Below are 13,968 nucleotides of genomic sequence, written 5' to 3'. Positions count from 1 at the left end.
GTCTATTTCGACGGGTTCGTTGATGTCGAGACGGGTGATTGTGAAAGGACGTCAACCTCTTGTAGGTTGAGGAGATGGTAGCCCAGTATCAAGCGATATAATTTATATGCCGGGTATATTGAAGAATGCCAAAGATGGGCCGCCTATGAGGGAGTTTCACTAATCAAGTTGACGAGATTAGCCATACCTCGGCGTGATGACCGATCTGAAGAAAGCTCACATCTTGCGAGCATTCTGTACACGTATATACAACCAGTTGACCGCGTCTCTAACACCCGTTCTGAGATGACAGTTCAGCATTATGTCTTCTGCGAAGAACGAGGATGAAGTCCTGCGAGAGACAATTTGCTCACCCTTCCAAAGCAGAGACACCCATGACATCCAGACTGGCCATTCTCTCGTCTTTCGCACCACCATCATCCCACTCCTTGGTCTCCATCTGCGGTGTAGCACTTGCACTCGGCCCACCTACGCTTGCTTCTTCAGCGTGTGTAGGTTCTTTAGCCTTTCCTTTGCCCTTGTCCTTCGATTTACCCTCTTCTTCTGTATCTCGGTTTGAGCGCGCCCTTTGCCAAGCATCGAAAGATTCTCTGATCTCAGCGACGGAGAGTGACGTCGGACTGTCCTGTTTGTTGGCGAGGAGGAGTAATGGGAGATTCAACAATCGAGGGGAATTGAGTACTTCATCTATGTACCGCCGATACCCACAAGTCAGCTCAAGAAAGAGATAGTATGGGGATGCTTCACATACCGAACACCTCCCAGTTCTCAGTCAGTCTAGCTTGATCGCATGCGTCCACTACGAACACGACGGCATGACATTCGTCATAATATTTTGGCCATATCGACCTTATATCCCTCTGCCCACCTAGATCGTAGAATCGTAGTTCGGTTGAAGGTAAGGTGATCTTGCCAACTATTGCAGGGAATTAAGTATCAGCGTTGATGCTTCATCGTTGAGACTACAAAGCAGGCAGATCCGCTCACTGTTTTGACCAACTGTTGGACCAATCTTCTCGGGAGGCATTCCTGGCGTAGGGTTATACATTGTCTTTATCTTCTCCAGCATGGTCTGTACGTCCTCCTCAGTTTTCTTCTTTGCATATTCCACTGTCACGATATTCGATGTCACTCACGGTCTTACCAGCCTGCACAAGTGAATTCAAGAATCAACATCTACGCGTCATAGCGCATCACTGGACACTCACATTGTCCAAACCAATAATCACTACCGAATATTCATCTTTCCTGGTCAAATATTCGTGAAGACCCCTCAGGAGATGATACATGGGGTATGATTTGAGCAATATTAATGTATCTGAGAGATAAGAAAATGAGATCTCATGGAGTTATATATTTGTCATTCCACATAAGATTGCAACATCTCGCATCAATCCGTCGTTCAACGTAAATCAAACGTGCAAAAACATTGCCCTCCACTTTCAACATCTTTCAACTTTTTCTTCTTTCTCTACTTACTGCTTCACCTGCCCATTAGACCAGCAAGATGCCAAGCAAGCTTACTCACGAAGAGGCAGAAGCGTTGGTGATCAGCGATGATCCCGAGCATGTGAGTTGGAACGACATCTTCACGACAAGCAACGGTCCGCTGATGGTGTTGGGAATGTAGCCCGCTAATTTGATTTCCGAGTTGTGTCGAGACTTCTACAGTATGTAATGGCAGTCTGAACAGAGGTGGACAATGCTGACAGGGGGATGACAGAACTCGGATGGGTTACTGGTACAGGAGGAGGTGGGTGGACCGACCTCATATTTTGAGGACATCATGCTTACGATAGATCTGACAACATCTCTCAGGTATCTCGATCCGACAAGGGTGAGCGGGTCCTCACTACAAAACAATACCAGTATAAAGCTGACATGTAGGCTGGCCCTAGTGAACACGTATATCTTGCTCCCTCTGGTGTTCAGAAGGAACGAATCAAGCCTGAACACATCTTCGTCCTGCCCTTTGCTCAATCGTCTGTCCCTAAACCTGGCTCCAAACGAGATTTCCTGAGGATACCAAGTAAGAAGGTGAGCCGTCAGATCAATTTCGTTGTAATCAAGCATATCCCACTTACAATCTCGATGTCGTCAACAGGGCTTGAGCGAGTCACAATGCACCCCACTGTTCTGGAATGCCTTCACCATGAGACAAGCAGGTGCATGTATACACACGCATTCTCAACATGCTGGTGAGTCCACCGTCTCACATACAAATACCAGAAAAGGCCGATCACTAGGGCTGACGGTGTTGATTATGCGTGCCCTGTTAGTCATGTTGACCCTCCTACACCCCCGTGATGCCCAGAGTTTCAAGATATCCCACCAGGAGATGATCAAGGGTGTCCGGATTGGCGGTGTAGGCAAAACACTCAGTTTCTTCAATACGCTGGAGATTCCAATTATCGATAATACTGCTGTTGAAGAGGATTTGACCGAGAGTATGGCTGCTGTGAGTTGACTGTACCCGTTCATCGTGGAAGCGGTCGGGGAATCACTGATGCGAATGTTGTTGAAATGCTGACGATGATAATTCATTTGTGCAGGCCATGGAAGAATACCCCGATGCTCCTGCGATCTTAGTGAGGAGACATGGTGTTTACGTCTGGGGTAAGTCAAGCCTTGGTACATGGAGAGGATGGGCAAGGGCTGATCAACCTGTATGACGATCCAGGTAATACCTGGGAACAAGCCAAAACCCAATCCGAATGTCTAGATTATCTGTTCGAAATTGCCGTGAAGATGCTTTTAGCCAAATTACCTCTGGTGGGGGATAATTAATTTAGTCCAAAGCAATCGCATGGATCGAAGGTGGATGCGTATACAGGATAATGACATTGGTAAACTGACACGGTGCCCAACTTCGAGATAGACCTGAACGAGGGGGATTGGCCGATGACTGAATACACTTCGACCCGCTGCTGCTACTCAATCTCGTTATAATCAACGCATATCACGGGTCATTCTCGCTTACACCCTATCCCTGAAGATGCCTTCGTATATCACAGCAGGTCTTCTACAGCGAATCATCCGACCTGGAATCACTGAGGATTTTCCAATCTTGCATCAGTGTGCAGCCGCACAAAGGATCACTCGTCCACGTAAATACGGAATACCAAATAACCAAGTGGGAGTATACCAATTGATCTCACCATGGACAAAACCAAATATGAGTACGCGTTGAATAAGAAACGTTGTCGATCGATCCTTTCAACCTTCCTTTCTCAACATTGAGCATAAGCATATCTGATGAGATGGATTGCGACATCGCCTCTTTGCTAGATCACTAATAAAAATCTCGACATGAATACTGAACAAGTCTTGGCTTATAACGTATGTTTCGCCTACATTTGGTTTTCTAGTAATAATCCTTTATGACCGTAACTACGACAAAGGTTGATACGCTGAAAAGAGCTTGCACAGTGATGCGAGATGACATGCTTCCGACCGCACAGTACTGTACCTCCGACATGAGGGTCGCAGAAATGGTATAAATAGGCTGTCGCTTTCACCTGGCTCACACTCGTTGTGGAAGAAGAAAGATATGAGTTATTCAAGTAACCCTCTCGCCCACTTCCTATACGTGTCAATGCTCAGGAGCTTATTGGATAGTGATTTCAGGTATTATACCACAACTCGATAGATCTTCTCACGTCTTTGTACCTGTGCTTGGTAAGTCTCTCATCTATGTGATCAGGTTCTCCTGTTTCATCGGATTTGAGAAGTGTGTCGCCCGAATATCTGGTTCTGGTTCTTCATTCTTTTCTCCTGAAGAAGCCCGTTTTGATTGACCTCCTGCTATGCCCCTTCAATTTTGTTCTCAATCTTCGATTTGCCTAATCATGATGCGATCTGTTCATTCTTTGTTCCTATACTGTATCAGCCCGATCCCTGAGGGATTAGCCTTAATTGTATGTACATATGGAAGCTCCTACTGACGTGTTGTGCTATCCTCACCAGAACGAACATAATGTTCACCCTCACCCCATCTTCATCGTCCCTATCGCCAAAGAATTACTCTCGAGATCAAGCAAGGATCGGATCTCCTGTCTCAGCTTCAACAGCTGCCTTTTCTACTTCAGCTGCTAATCCGACTGCCCCCTCGTCACCTCTGAGAAACGAGGTTGAGCGGATCGAACTTGATAATTCGACTGAACGGCTTCAAGGTTTGTTGAAGTGCATCATAACGATAATTCATGGGTATTCAGACTTGAATCACTCTTCCAACCTATACCTGACATCTCTAGAGGTGTTCAGGACGAGGGTCGAAAGGCTATTAACGTGTATCGCAAGGCATCGAGACGATCATATTCGAGGGAATGGAACCAGTGATGACGACTTGGAAGAGGGTCACGCAGAACCGCTGCCCTCGTTGGACGAGCTGATTCGAGAAGTCGCAAGGTTGGAAGATGAATGGTGGAATAGCGAAGTGGTAGCAAGCTGGTACGGTCCCAGACCGAGACCAAATCACAACCACAACCGCAGAAGATCATTCTCCTGTTCGACAGTCTCCCAAAACGACTCCGTCAGTGTTCCACCGATACAGCACAATTCCATTTCACCCCCTCTGAGGAGAGCGACCATCAGCCCGAGTCCGATCAGAAGTGGAGACCAACAGAGATTCAGGAGACAACTAATCAGCGCAAAGGACCTTTCGGCGTTGCACGAGGAAGAGGCGGATGAAGGGCAGGTCGATGGGGAAAGTAAAGTCGGAAGGGAGGTTAGTGGACCAATGGTCGTGCAGGGATTGGGCAGTGGCGGTTGGTTGAGAAGGGACTCAAGTTATGTGGGCCTGCACGACGAGTGAGCGGTGTATTTGAGATGAGCAGTCTCTCTGCTGGGTGACATACGATATTTCGATGTGATCAATCCGAGTCTGCTACCTCTGTGATATGATGAACGAGACTCGTGGAGGCACGGTGGGATGTCTGATAGACAGCCTGTAGTCCTTTTAAACATACATTTTACATTGCTTGAGGCTCAATCCAAGATCCCAATCCTTCCGTACGTACACCCTAAGCATGTATATGCGTGATTCCATAATCCCTTGCAAGCTCGATGATGAATGATGATGATGAAAGATGGATGTCTATGAGGTGGGGAAAAGATGAAACGGATTGATAATATATTACAAGTACGATGAAGGCGCAATTCCCCCAACAACATACGCGACAATAATCAGGAAGCCAACCCAGCGCAAGGAACAGCCAAACACAGTACAATCCAGACAGCCGCCACAAGACTACCAACAATCAATATGTCCCGTTTGATCTCGCTGTAAACCCGCTTGATACGAGGATCCTCGACCAGTTTCTCCGGACCGAATATCTTGGGTTTCTTCTTCTCCTTTTCCAGTTGTCTTTCTTTTCGCGATAACTTCTTGGATTTCGATTTTGCACCGAGAGAAGACGAAGTGGTCGAAGCTAACGGATCTAGATATTCATCCTCTGGTGAAATCGTTGTTGATCGCCTCAACTTTAAAAGGATGTTGGAGATTTCCTTGTTGGCGCGTTGACTCGTTATTGAGTGCAAGCGAGATTTCGTCCGTGTTAATGGGATCCCATTTGAGTTATTGGTTATTGATCCTCTGACTGAAGAGGCGGACGATGGCAAGGTAGGCTCATCGTTCGCAAACGGTGATATCTCCTTTCTCCGCCTGTTGGAATCGAGAGTACTACTCTTGTATGCCGTGGAAGGGATGAATCCTACGGAGAGATCATCTGATATGGGGAATGCCTCGGACGCATTGGGCACTTTGACGGTCGATCGCCGGATTTCTAATTGTCGTTTCTCGACTTGCGTCATTTCCTTGTGCACTGTAGCTTCGAGCACGGGCAAAGCAACGGTGATCGAATCCGATTTTGACAATGCCGGTGAATGATCTTGTTTGGCTAATCCTTCTTCGCCTTCTTCCGACGGTATACTGGCCACACCACCCAGATCTGCCAATGGTCGAACCTCGTCAGGCAGACTGATATGTATTTCCTTCCGATTGATAGATGGGACCGGTTCAGCCATGTACGATTCTTCCTTTAGTTCCGTCTCATTACGCCCTGGGTTGCCCTCCACCAAAGTCTCCTCGTCGTCCAGATCATCCATTTCCCAAGGTCTGACTTGTCGATGCGATCTCCCCCATACTTGAGAGCAGAACCCTCGGTAGGCAGAGTACGCCTGCATAGCACCGAAAGATACAAAGATGATGGAGAATAACCGCCATGCTCGATGACCGAAGGGGTGGGCGGGTAGCAGTAACGTGAGAAGTAGGTATATCACTGCTCCGATGCCGACATCTGCTGCTCCGACCATGTACCTGAAGTTGCAAGAAGGTTAGAGTCAAGGCTTTTTGAGATACGGTAAATCGGTAGACTCACCAAAAAACTTGTTTCGGGCGATTGATGTTACTCGTTGCGTGTTGAAGAAAGTGGGGCAGACTCTGCGTTTCCACAGTATGGTATATCTCTTCATACAGAGGCAAGAACTGTGCAATGAAAACGAGGGTCAGAAGAGATTGATTGCATTTAGTGGGAACGCTTACTCACCACTTCCGGAGCTGTACTCTTGGCCAAACATAGCTTTGTATATTCCCTCAACTCGTCACTTATACTCAACTCCCTACTTCCTCCTTTCCTCAGAAACGTCGCGAAAGCCCTCTGCGCTTCTTCTCTCATCGGTTGTTGTGGTGGTTCTGCAAAGACCGTCCCGGCAGGTGGTAGAGGTGGATAAGGCTTTTGATGTAGAATGGGTCGTAGAGTGTTCACCTCGTGAGGGTGAGATGCGGAGGAAGGACGTCTCGAGCCGAGTAAGGAATGGGTGATGGATAGTAATCTGCTTGTCCTTCGACAGGTGGGCGCTCGATTTTCTATACAAAAACACGTCGCAGGCGAGTGAGGACAATTGTGCTGTGCGCCAGCAATTTGGACCTGTTTGTTCGAAGATGACGCGCTCCTACTTCTGAATGGTTCACTAAATACCACTGGCGTCTCTTGATCTTCCGTCTTCGGCTTGGAATTGGAATTTGGTTCATCCACCGGTCGATCTAAATATCCATAAGGATCGAATCTATCCCCCAGCCTCGTACTAGGTATCGGAATGCTTTCTTTTTCCTTTGATTCCAGCTTATCGAATCTTGCTTTATAGCTTCTGTACCAGAGTATAAACAGGAGGTTCTCCGTGGTGAATTCCTTGTTGGCTATAAAGGTCGCAAAGTCAATGAAAGATATTGGAGGACATGTCTCGCCGTTGAGGATGTTGGATAACTTCAGTTCATCTAAAGCGGGCTGGGTTGTCGAAGATGTGAACCGCGAGAGAGGCGAAGTGGACATTGAGAATGCTGATGAGACCGATGCGGCCCGCTCAGTCGACCTTGATTCTTTCATTTTGTGTGTGTATTATGACTGGCTATATACAGTCCATATGCGTCGATGTCTTGAGGTAGATTTGTTTAGACGTATAAAATTGTAGCCGTTGATTCGAATTTCTTTTCATATGGTGCGTTCTCGGAGTAGATGGTGATCACTTTCCGATGCACAGACAGATTGACTGATGTTGCGAATACACGTACTTCCCCACTGGTTTCCCAACACTTCTTCACCTTGCTGGTCAAAGGACTTCACTGACGTCCGTTGGAATGAAAACGCAATTCATCCAAGTACTTTGGTTCTACCGTATGCTAAAGCCTCTTTTCTTGGTGTTTCACGTGAGCGCTGGTCGAAGGTTGATGATTGATTGCGCCGTAAAAGGATGTTGAAGATTGTGATGATGGATTGTAATTATGTTGATCTGATGGTCGAGGATTGTTGACTATTGCAGTATGATGGCTGACGCTTCCTGTTGAGATGGTGTACTCTGTGTTGACACCGCTTGTACACCGATATAATCAAATAAACCAATAGTGAAAATAGAAGTGATGCTCAATCGAAAGTCGCAGGATGCAAGAAAGTATGGACGCGCGAAGGTGAAGGTCGTCGCTATAGGGTAAAGCGAGATCTAACGTTGATTGGGGGTTTGTCACCTCTGACTTGGCTTGTTCTTGGCTGTGTGTTCACTTGATGGTGGCAACGATATATCTGATGGTGTTAAGGTGTTTGGGGAACGGGATGGAGAGATCAACGAGTTACGAGCACGATGACAGGCATGTGTCAACTACAGCATTGGTCCAGAGTATCATCAAATCTCAACCGCTACACCAAGCTCAAGGCTGAGGTGAGCTAAGGGATGTTTCCAACCTTGTGCATGAACCGAGAATCCAATTTACCGGAACTTGTCAACCTATGGACAAGTAATCCCAATGACGTTAATTATCTAATTGGGGCTTGTGATATAGATGAGAGAGGAGCGCAGGAGAAGAGAGAAACGGTCGAACAAGTTTGACAAGGTTACACACCTTTTTTCCCTCTTTCGACGTAACCCCTGCATCCTACATCGTCCATGTATAAACAGACATGATGAACACAACTTGAGTGCTTCTCCCTCTCCCTCCTCCCCCTGACTCTGTTGGATGATTTTCAGGAACAAGTTCTTTTCAATGGTCGAATGCAGATCTTCCGCCTTTCAGATTTTCGAGATTTAAAATTGATTCTTAATGATCGACGCCTGTTTTCAGCCTTTTCACCTGTTTTCGGTAATTCCTATTATTCCAAGATTCAATGTGGCGGTTCAAGATATTTGCAAATCTTTTGTTTACTCTCCCTCAACCAGTTAGATGTTCGAATGACGAGATCGTCTCCAGACCTTACCGACGGTAGACGGTTGTACACGGAAATACCACTGGTTATCGCAAGTCCTCATGTTATAATACTACTCAATGGGCAGATGTGGTGCAGAGGACTGACCAGATCTATCTCTCGGAAATGTTCGCCGATGCAACCGGTATGCAAAGGCTACCCCACAAACCAGGAGGCGTCTATACCTTTCGTGGCGTATATAGATCTGAACTTAGATCCGTCGAAGAGCATACTCCGCTCTGGTGGTGTTGTGCTGATTGGTTGACAAGGGCAACGTGCAGTTCTCTCAAGCGGCAATCGGATCAGTGCGGTTGGGGAGTATGATAGGGGCGGTCGCTATCTCGCCTGCACTCAGCACAGAAATGCAGTCTACCAAAGCTATGGACATGAAGGATCCACATGATGTGCCTAGAGTCACGGATGAACAAAAACTTTCATCTACGGTCATAGAATCTAGAAAGCGCCGCATCCCGTCAGCTCTGCGCAGCTCAAGCTGGATCTCGCTCGGTCAGCACCAATGTGGGGGACCAGTCGGGAATCCCGAGTACCGTAGTTTGATTTTTTTGTGCCAGCTCAAACATGTTAGGAGGAGGGAAGAGCTGTTTGTTTTGAAACATTCATTGCGAACGAAGATTCATGCAAGAATATGAAATCATGTCGAAGTCTCTGCGATAGACAAAACTAGAACCAGTTTTAAAAAACTCATCTTCTTGTTGTTCAGTCAAATCCTCATGATACGACGTCCACGATGGTCGACTTATTTCGCAGAGCTACCTGGTCCCCCTGAATGCTGCTTCATCTGCAGCAAACGAAGTATTATCTGAGCTCAACTCGTCCGAGCTCTTCTGTGCAGCCACGGAGCTTGATCGATCCCAATCTGGATTTTCAGAGTCTTCAGCATGGGGCGAGGAAGCACGTGGTTGCCTCGACGGAACTCGTCGTCTTCGTGTTTGACCACCTCGGTAGATATCTCCAGTCGTCCGAGACTCTGGAGATGGTGATTTGCCGAAAGATCTTGCAGAGTGGTCCGATGACGAAGAGGTTGCATTGATGATTGATCCACTTACGATAGAATCATTGTTCGAGGCTTGTCTTACAGGTGACGAAGGGGCTCTCGTAGATCCAGAAGGGCTAGTCGTTGGCCGTTTCCTAAATGTCGCCGACACAATTGTATCCCCATTTGCATCTGTTTTAATTTGCCATCCGGAGATCGTGCGTCCTTCGTTAGATTGGCAATTGATTGTATCGCCTTCTGCTCGACGTTGTATCTTAATTTGAAATCCGTTCATGGGAAGTGACTCGTCACCGCCGGGCACTACATACGTAGTCTTACTCCTCCTTACATTGCCCTCTCGACGATGACGTGATACATGAGGCCTGTCTAGGCGAATTGACGGTGTTCTGTTGTGTCTTGGAGTGTGACCAGTGAAGGAGGGATAGTCCGAGTCACTTTCAAAAGTATCGCGATCTGCATATGTCTCAGCTCTTGCCGCATGTGATTCTGGTGCCTCTTGTCTAGGGGATCCAGAGAACACCCCCGGAGGTCGCCTGGGACAACCAATGTTCCTGATCGGGGGCATCGTGGGCAATGTCGGTTCGTAGGCTCTCTGCGGCCTTGGCGATGCTCGGGGCGAATGAGCGGGTGAACTCGATGGAGTGGTGGTGATTCCCCCGGAATAGACTACATCAGGGCGGAGGGAACTGCCCATACCCGTCTTATGAAGGCGTAACTCGTTTCCCCAAAGAGGATCGTTGAATGACCCTTGATAAAATTGTGCGCTATGCAACGGAGTCGTGACACCGCTGTGATATCCAGCATGGGTCGAGTAGGAATCTTGAGGGAGTCCTGGGGCTAGATGGTTCGGATACTGACCCCATGGTTCCCAGCTGAAATCAGCATAGCGGTGGTGATCCGTCAATGTTTCCAATTGAGGAGCCCAGTCTTCGAAGGGTCTGAAGCGTCGTCGGGAAGGGCCAGTCTCTCTGTGTGTATACTCATCGTAAATGTCTAAATAGTGCCTGTCCTCAACGACAGGCGATCGAGGAGGATCGTCAGTGGCTGATGAGCTGGTTCCTGCACGGGTCCGTTGAGGTCGGGGTCTGTGGCGACTTTCGAGAGTAGGATCAGTGACTTCTGTATCAGATTGGTCGGATGAACCGCCCTTTGAGTCCATGATGGAATAGTGTGATATGAGTAGATTATATATGAAAATTTTTGTTTTTTTTGAACAAGATGAACAAAGCGGCAACAAGAGTTGAAACCTTTTCGAGCCTCTTTTATAGCTTCGCATCCAGCCTGAGAGATCTACTCACCTCAGGGAGAAGTAGAAGACACAGCAAGAAAGGATATCGCCTTGTCCTCTGAATTTTGGCTACGCGATCAGAAGCGTATGAAAGGTGATACTTCGACGAAACACCACCAAAAGACAATGGATCGACGCTATCGACGCACATGTCGGACTTCGTTGTTCAAAGACTCAACGGCCAAAAGCAGAACAGCGGAAAAAGCTGTGTCGCGGCGTTTGTTTTGAGCTCGGACGGAGGTAGACGTCACAGAGACTTACACTCCAGTTAAAGTCGAGTCGAGTCGCAAGACCGACTGATTTCACAGGAATGAAGCGATACTATGACGTAGTGATGGGGAGTTCGAATCGAAACGTTTTCGAGTCCTTCCTGTCCCGCATCATATTCGAGGTCCGAGTAGGATATCGATCACAAGCGGAGTTGCCTTTGCCAGATGACACCGTGAGTGAGTGCACAGCAACCGCTCCTTTTTGCCAGTATTGTGAGACCCATGATGCATTTACAGTTATGACTCTAACAGACGATCAATTATACTTGGATCTATGATGATATCGTTTTCCCTTAGATAATCGTCCGACCAGAATTTACTTTGATGTCTTGATCCGGAATCACATCTGCGAGTGATAGGAGGCGCCATTATGGTTTCAGTATAAATTCAATTGTGTTCCAAGGGGAATATTTAAGGCAGATGGAGGAGGCACAGAGATAGAAAGTCTCACGTACAATATCGTCGCTATCCTACTGCCTTTACCTAAGGTTTTCGCCAGTCTCACGCAAGCCACGAGATTACAGGCGCTAGATGAACCGAGATATAGCCCATCGTGCGCTACGAGATACCGTGACATTGCGACTGCTTCTTCGTCCGTTATCCTGTGGCATTCACAGCTTGGTGAGCGGCAAAAATCGCATGAGCAAGGGAAGCGAGACATTAAAGCATACCGATAAGCATCGTCAATGACGTTCAGTCCCAACGAAAAGTTTTGCGTTATCTGCGTTCGAGTCAGTACCAGAACTCCCGTGCTACTCGCTTTGGACTTACCCTGTTGATGCCTAAACGAACAATGAACCAGTGTCAAATAAAATTCCACTGGAGTATATCAAATCATGGAGAGCCTGACTCACCAATACCTTCCACCACAGTGTCTACCTGATGCCTTCTCTTCTTTCCCTCTCGTTCTTTGTGATCGAACATCACGTTGAACTTGACCTTGTTGTACAGACCAGAACCTGAGCGTATCACACCATTCAGCATCATCTTGCCAATACCCACGACTGATAACTCACCTTCGGGATCTGACAGTACAATCTTCAGCTCCGGCAAAGCCTTCTTCAAGAACATCCCCGTTCCGGCAACAGTCCCACCAGTCCCGGCCCCACTGACGAAAGCATCTAGATTCCCACTTGTCTGCCTCAATATCTCTGGTCCGGTCCCCTTGTAGTGAGCGTAGAAATTAGACTCATTCTCAAATTGATCGGCAAAAAATCCTCTAGGTTTAGTCTCTAACGCGGGTTTGAGCAATTCAGGTAATGTTATTGTAGGTACGAGTGATTCCGATGAATTCACTTCGTGCCCTACTTCAGAGGAGTCGGCTTTGGTTGAGAGAACTACCTCCGGATTCGATTTTGGTGGGTCGATGAGGGGGGTTTGGCCGAATTCTAGTGCTCTTTTACGTGCTAGATTCTGTTAGATAGATTACTGTTTCAGCACAGCAGCGGGTAGTACATGACCCAAACATTCTCGACTTACAACAAACTGTAAGGTCCATGAATTTATCAGCTATAGGGTTTTCGCGGCAACGGTGATCATAGGCTACTGACCTGCTTCTCATCGACGATACTGGCCGGTCTGACCCTCTCTACCTTTGCTCCCAATTTTTCTAATACCTGTACTTTCTCGATGGCCACATCGTCAGGCATAATGATACAGCATTCATAGCCTCTGCGTGCATGTGTCAGATAAGGTCGGAGAACAACGTTTCAGCCACTCACTTGGCTTTACCAACCGTGGCCAAAGAGATTCCTGTGCTGCCTACCGTTCCCTCAAACAAGACAGACCCCGTGTGAGGGTGGAGCAATCCCTGCGCCTCGGCATCCTCGATGACTGTTGATCATCAGCGAGGACCTGCCATTGTTTTGTAATGAGCCAGAGCTCACTTTTCAACGCTACTCTGTCCTTCACTGATCCTCCTGGATTCAAAAACTGTAAAATGAAATCAGCTTGGAGCCCGGCTCGACGAGACATGATTGACAAACCTCGGCTTTACCCTGTTATGGGAGAGATCAGGATCAGCTACATATGATACCGTAGGAAAGACCATGCTTACCAGTATCTCCACTCCGAGAGCATCGCTCAGCGAGTTGATCCGTATCAGAGGTGTATTTCCTAATTCCCAGCTTCAGTCCTACCCCATTCTAAACGCGACACACGCACCTATCAACCCCATGACTCCGTCGACAATCTCATCACTCCTGATTTCTATCGGTCTAGGCGGTATTCTCGCTATGGCTCTCTTCCTCCTCCAGTCTTGGAACAGTATAGCGAACGACGTCGACGATAGGGAGAGGGTGACACCAATTATAAGACCCCAGGCAAGATCTCGTGTAAACTTGTTGGGGAATCGTATTCGATCCCAGAATCTGAGTGGAAGATGGGGTATGTAGTCTTTCAGACCCATCTCGAGCGAGACAAGTAAGAAGCGAGGAAGCCAGCGATGAGCTATGTACGATATTGCGATGACAAAGGCAACGGAACAGGACAATTCCTTGTTTATAGGGGACTTTTAACGAGAGCAGCCGAAGTGGAGGTGGATCAATCTCATTCCCAATGTTGTTGTTGTCATCACCACGACGTGTCATTCTTCATCCCATCTCAATCACTGATCAACCATCGATATCAACGAATCGATTCCTCGAACCCCTCAGCTGTTCACCAACC

The 13,968-nt window shown here is 47.4% G+C and overlaps 6 protein-coding genes across 6 annotated transcripts; 2 read left to right on the top strand and 4 right to left on the bottom strand.

The window, feature by feature from the left end:
• Positions 1-216: 216 nt before the first annotated feature.
• I302_101986 (uncharacterized protein) lies at positions 217-1,069 on the bottom strand (the record flags this gene model as incomplete). Its single annotated transcript, XM_019187366.1, has 4 exons — positions 217-280; positions 354-687; positions 752-916; positions 988-1,069. The coding sequence occupies 4 exons, from the start codon at positions 1,067-1,069 to the stop codon at positions 217-219; spliced, it is 645 nt and encodes a 214-aa protein (XP_019050244.1).
• Positions 1,070-1,507: 438 nt separating this feature from the next.
• I302_101985 (methylthioribulose-1-phosphate dehydratase) lies at positions 1,508-2,787 on the top strand (the record flags this gene model as incomplete). Its single annotated transcript, XM_019187365.1, has 9 exons — positions 1,508-1,570; positions 1,631-1,670; positions 1,724-1,753; positions 1,819-1,837; positions 1,899-2,037; positions 2,105-2,198; positions 2,280-2,458; positions 2,553-2,616; positions 2,681-2,787. The coding sequence occupies 9 exons, from the start codon at positions 1,508-1,510 to the stop codon at positions 2,785-2,787; spliced, it is 735 nt and encodes a 244-aa protein (XP_019050243.1).
• A 1,189-nt stretch (positions 2,788-3,976) lies between these two features.
• On the top strand, positions 3,977-4,813 carry I302_101984 (uncharacterized protein; the record flags this gene model as incomplete). Its single annotated transcript, XM_019187364.1, has 1 exon — positions 3,977-4,813. One exon carries the CDS (start codon positions 3,977-3,979, stop codon positions 4,811-4,813), a length of 837 nt encoding a protein of 278 aa, XP_019050242.1.
• Positions 4,814-5,184: 371 nt separating this feature from the next.
• I302_101983 (uncharacterized protein) lies at positions 5,185-7,382 on the bottom strand (the record flags this gene model as incomplete). Its single annotated transcript, XM_019187363.1, has 3 exons — positions 5,185-6,316; positions 6,378-6,484; positions 6,546-7,382. The coding sequence occupies 3 exons, from the start codon at positions 7,380-7,382 to the stop codon at positions 5,185-5,187; spliced, it is 2,076 nt and encodes a 691-aa protein (XP_019050241.1).
• A 2,117-nt stretch (positions 7,383-9,499) lies between these two features.
• Positions 9,500-10,903, bottom strand: I302_101982 (uncharacterized protein; the record flags this gene model as incomplete). Its single annotated transcript, XM_019187362.1, has 1 exon — positions 9,500-10,903. One exon carries the CDS (start codon positions 10,901-10,903, stop codon positions 9,500-9,502), a length of 1,404 nt encoding a protein of 467 aa, XP_019050240.1.
• A 635-nt stretch (positions 10,904-11,538) lies between these two features.
• I302_101981 (uncharacterized protein) lies at positions 11,539-13,708 on the bottom strand (the record flags this gene model as incomplete). The annotated part of the gene is made up of 12 exons (XM_019187361.1): positions 11,539-11,647; positions 11,757-11,903; positions 11,973-12,022; positions 12,073-12,083; positions 12,156-12,260; positions 12,318-12,714; positions 12,852-12,972; positions 13,023-13,134; positions 13,188-13,233; positions 13,287-13,298; positions 13,358-13,416; positions 13,465-13,708. 12 exons carry the CDS (start codon positions 13,706-13,708, stop codon positions 11,539-11,541), a joined length of 1,413 nt encoding a protein of 470 aa, XP_019050239.1.
• Between the last annotated feature and the right edge of the window lie 260 nt (positions 13,709-13,968).

Source organism: Kwoniella bestiolae, chromosome 1 (assembly GCF_000512585.2).
Source record: "Kwoniella bestiolae CBS 10118 chromosome 1, complete sequence".
In the NCBI taxonomy this organism is placed as follows: Eukaryota; Fungi; Basidiomycota; class Tremellomycetes; order Tremellales; family Cryptococcaceae; genus Kwoniella; species Kwoniella bestiolae.
This window is presented reverse-complemented; position numbering and strand designations above follow the sequence as displayed.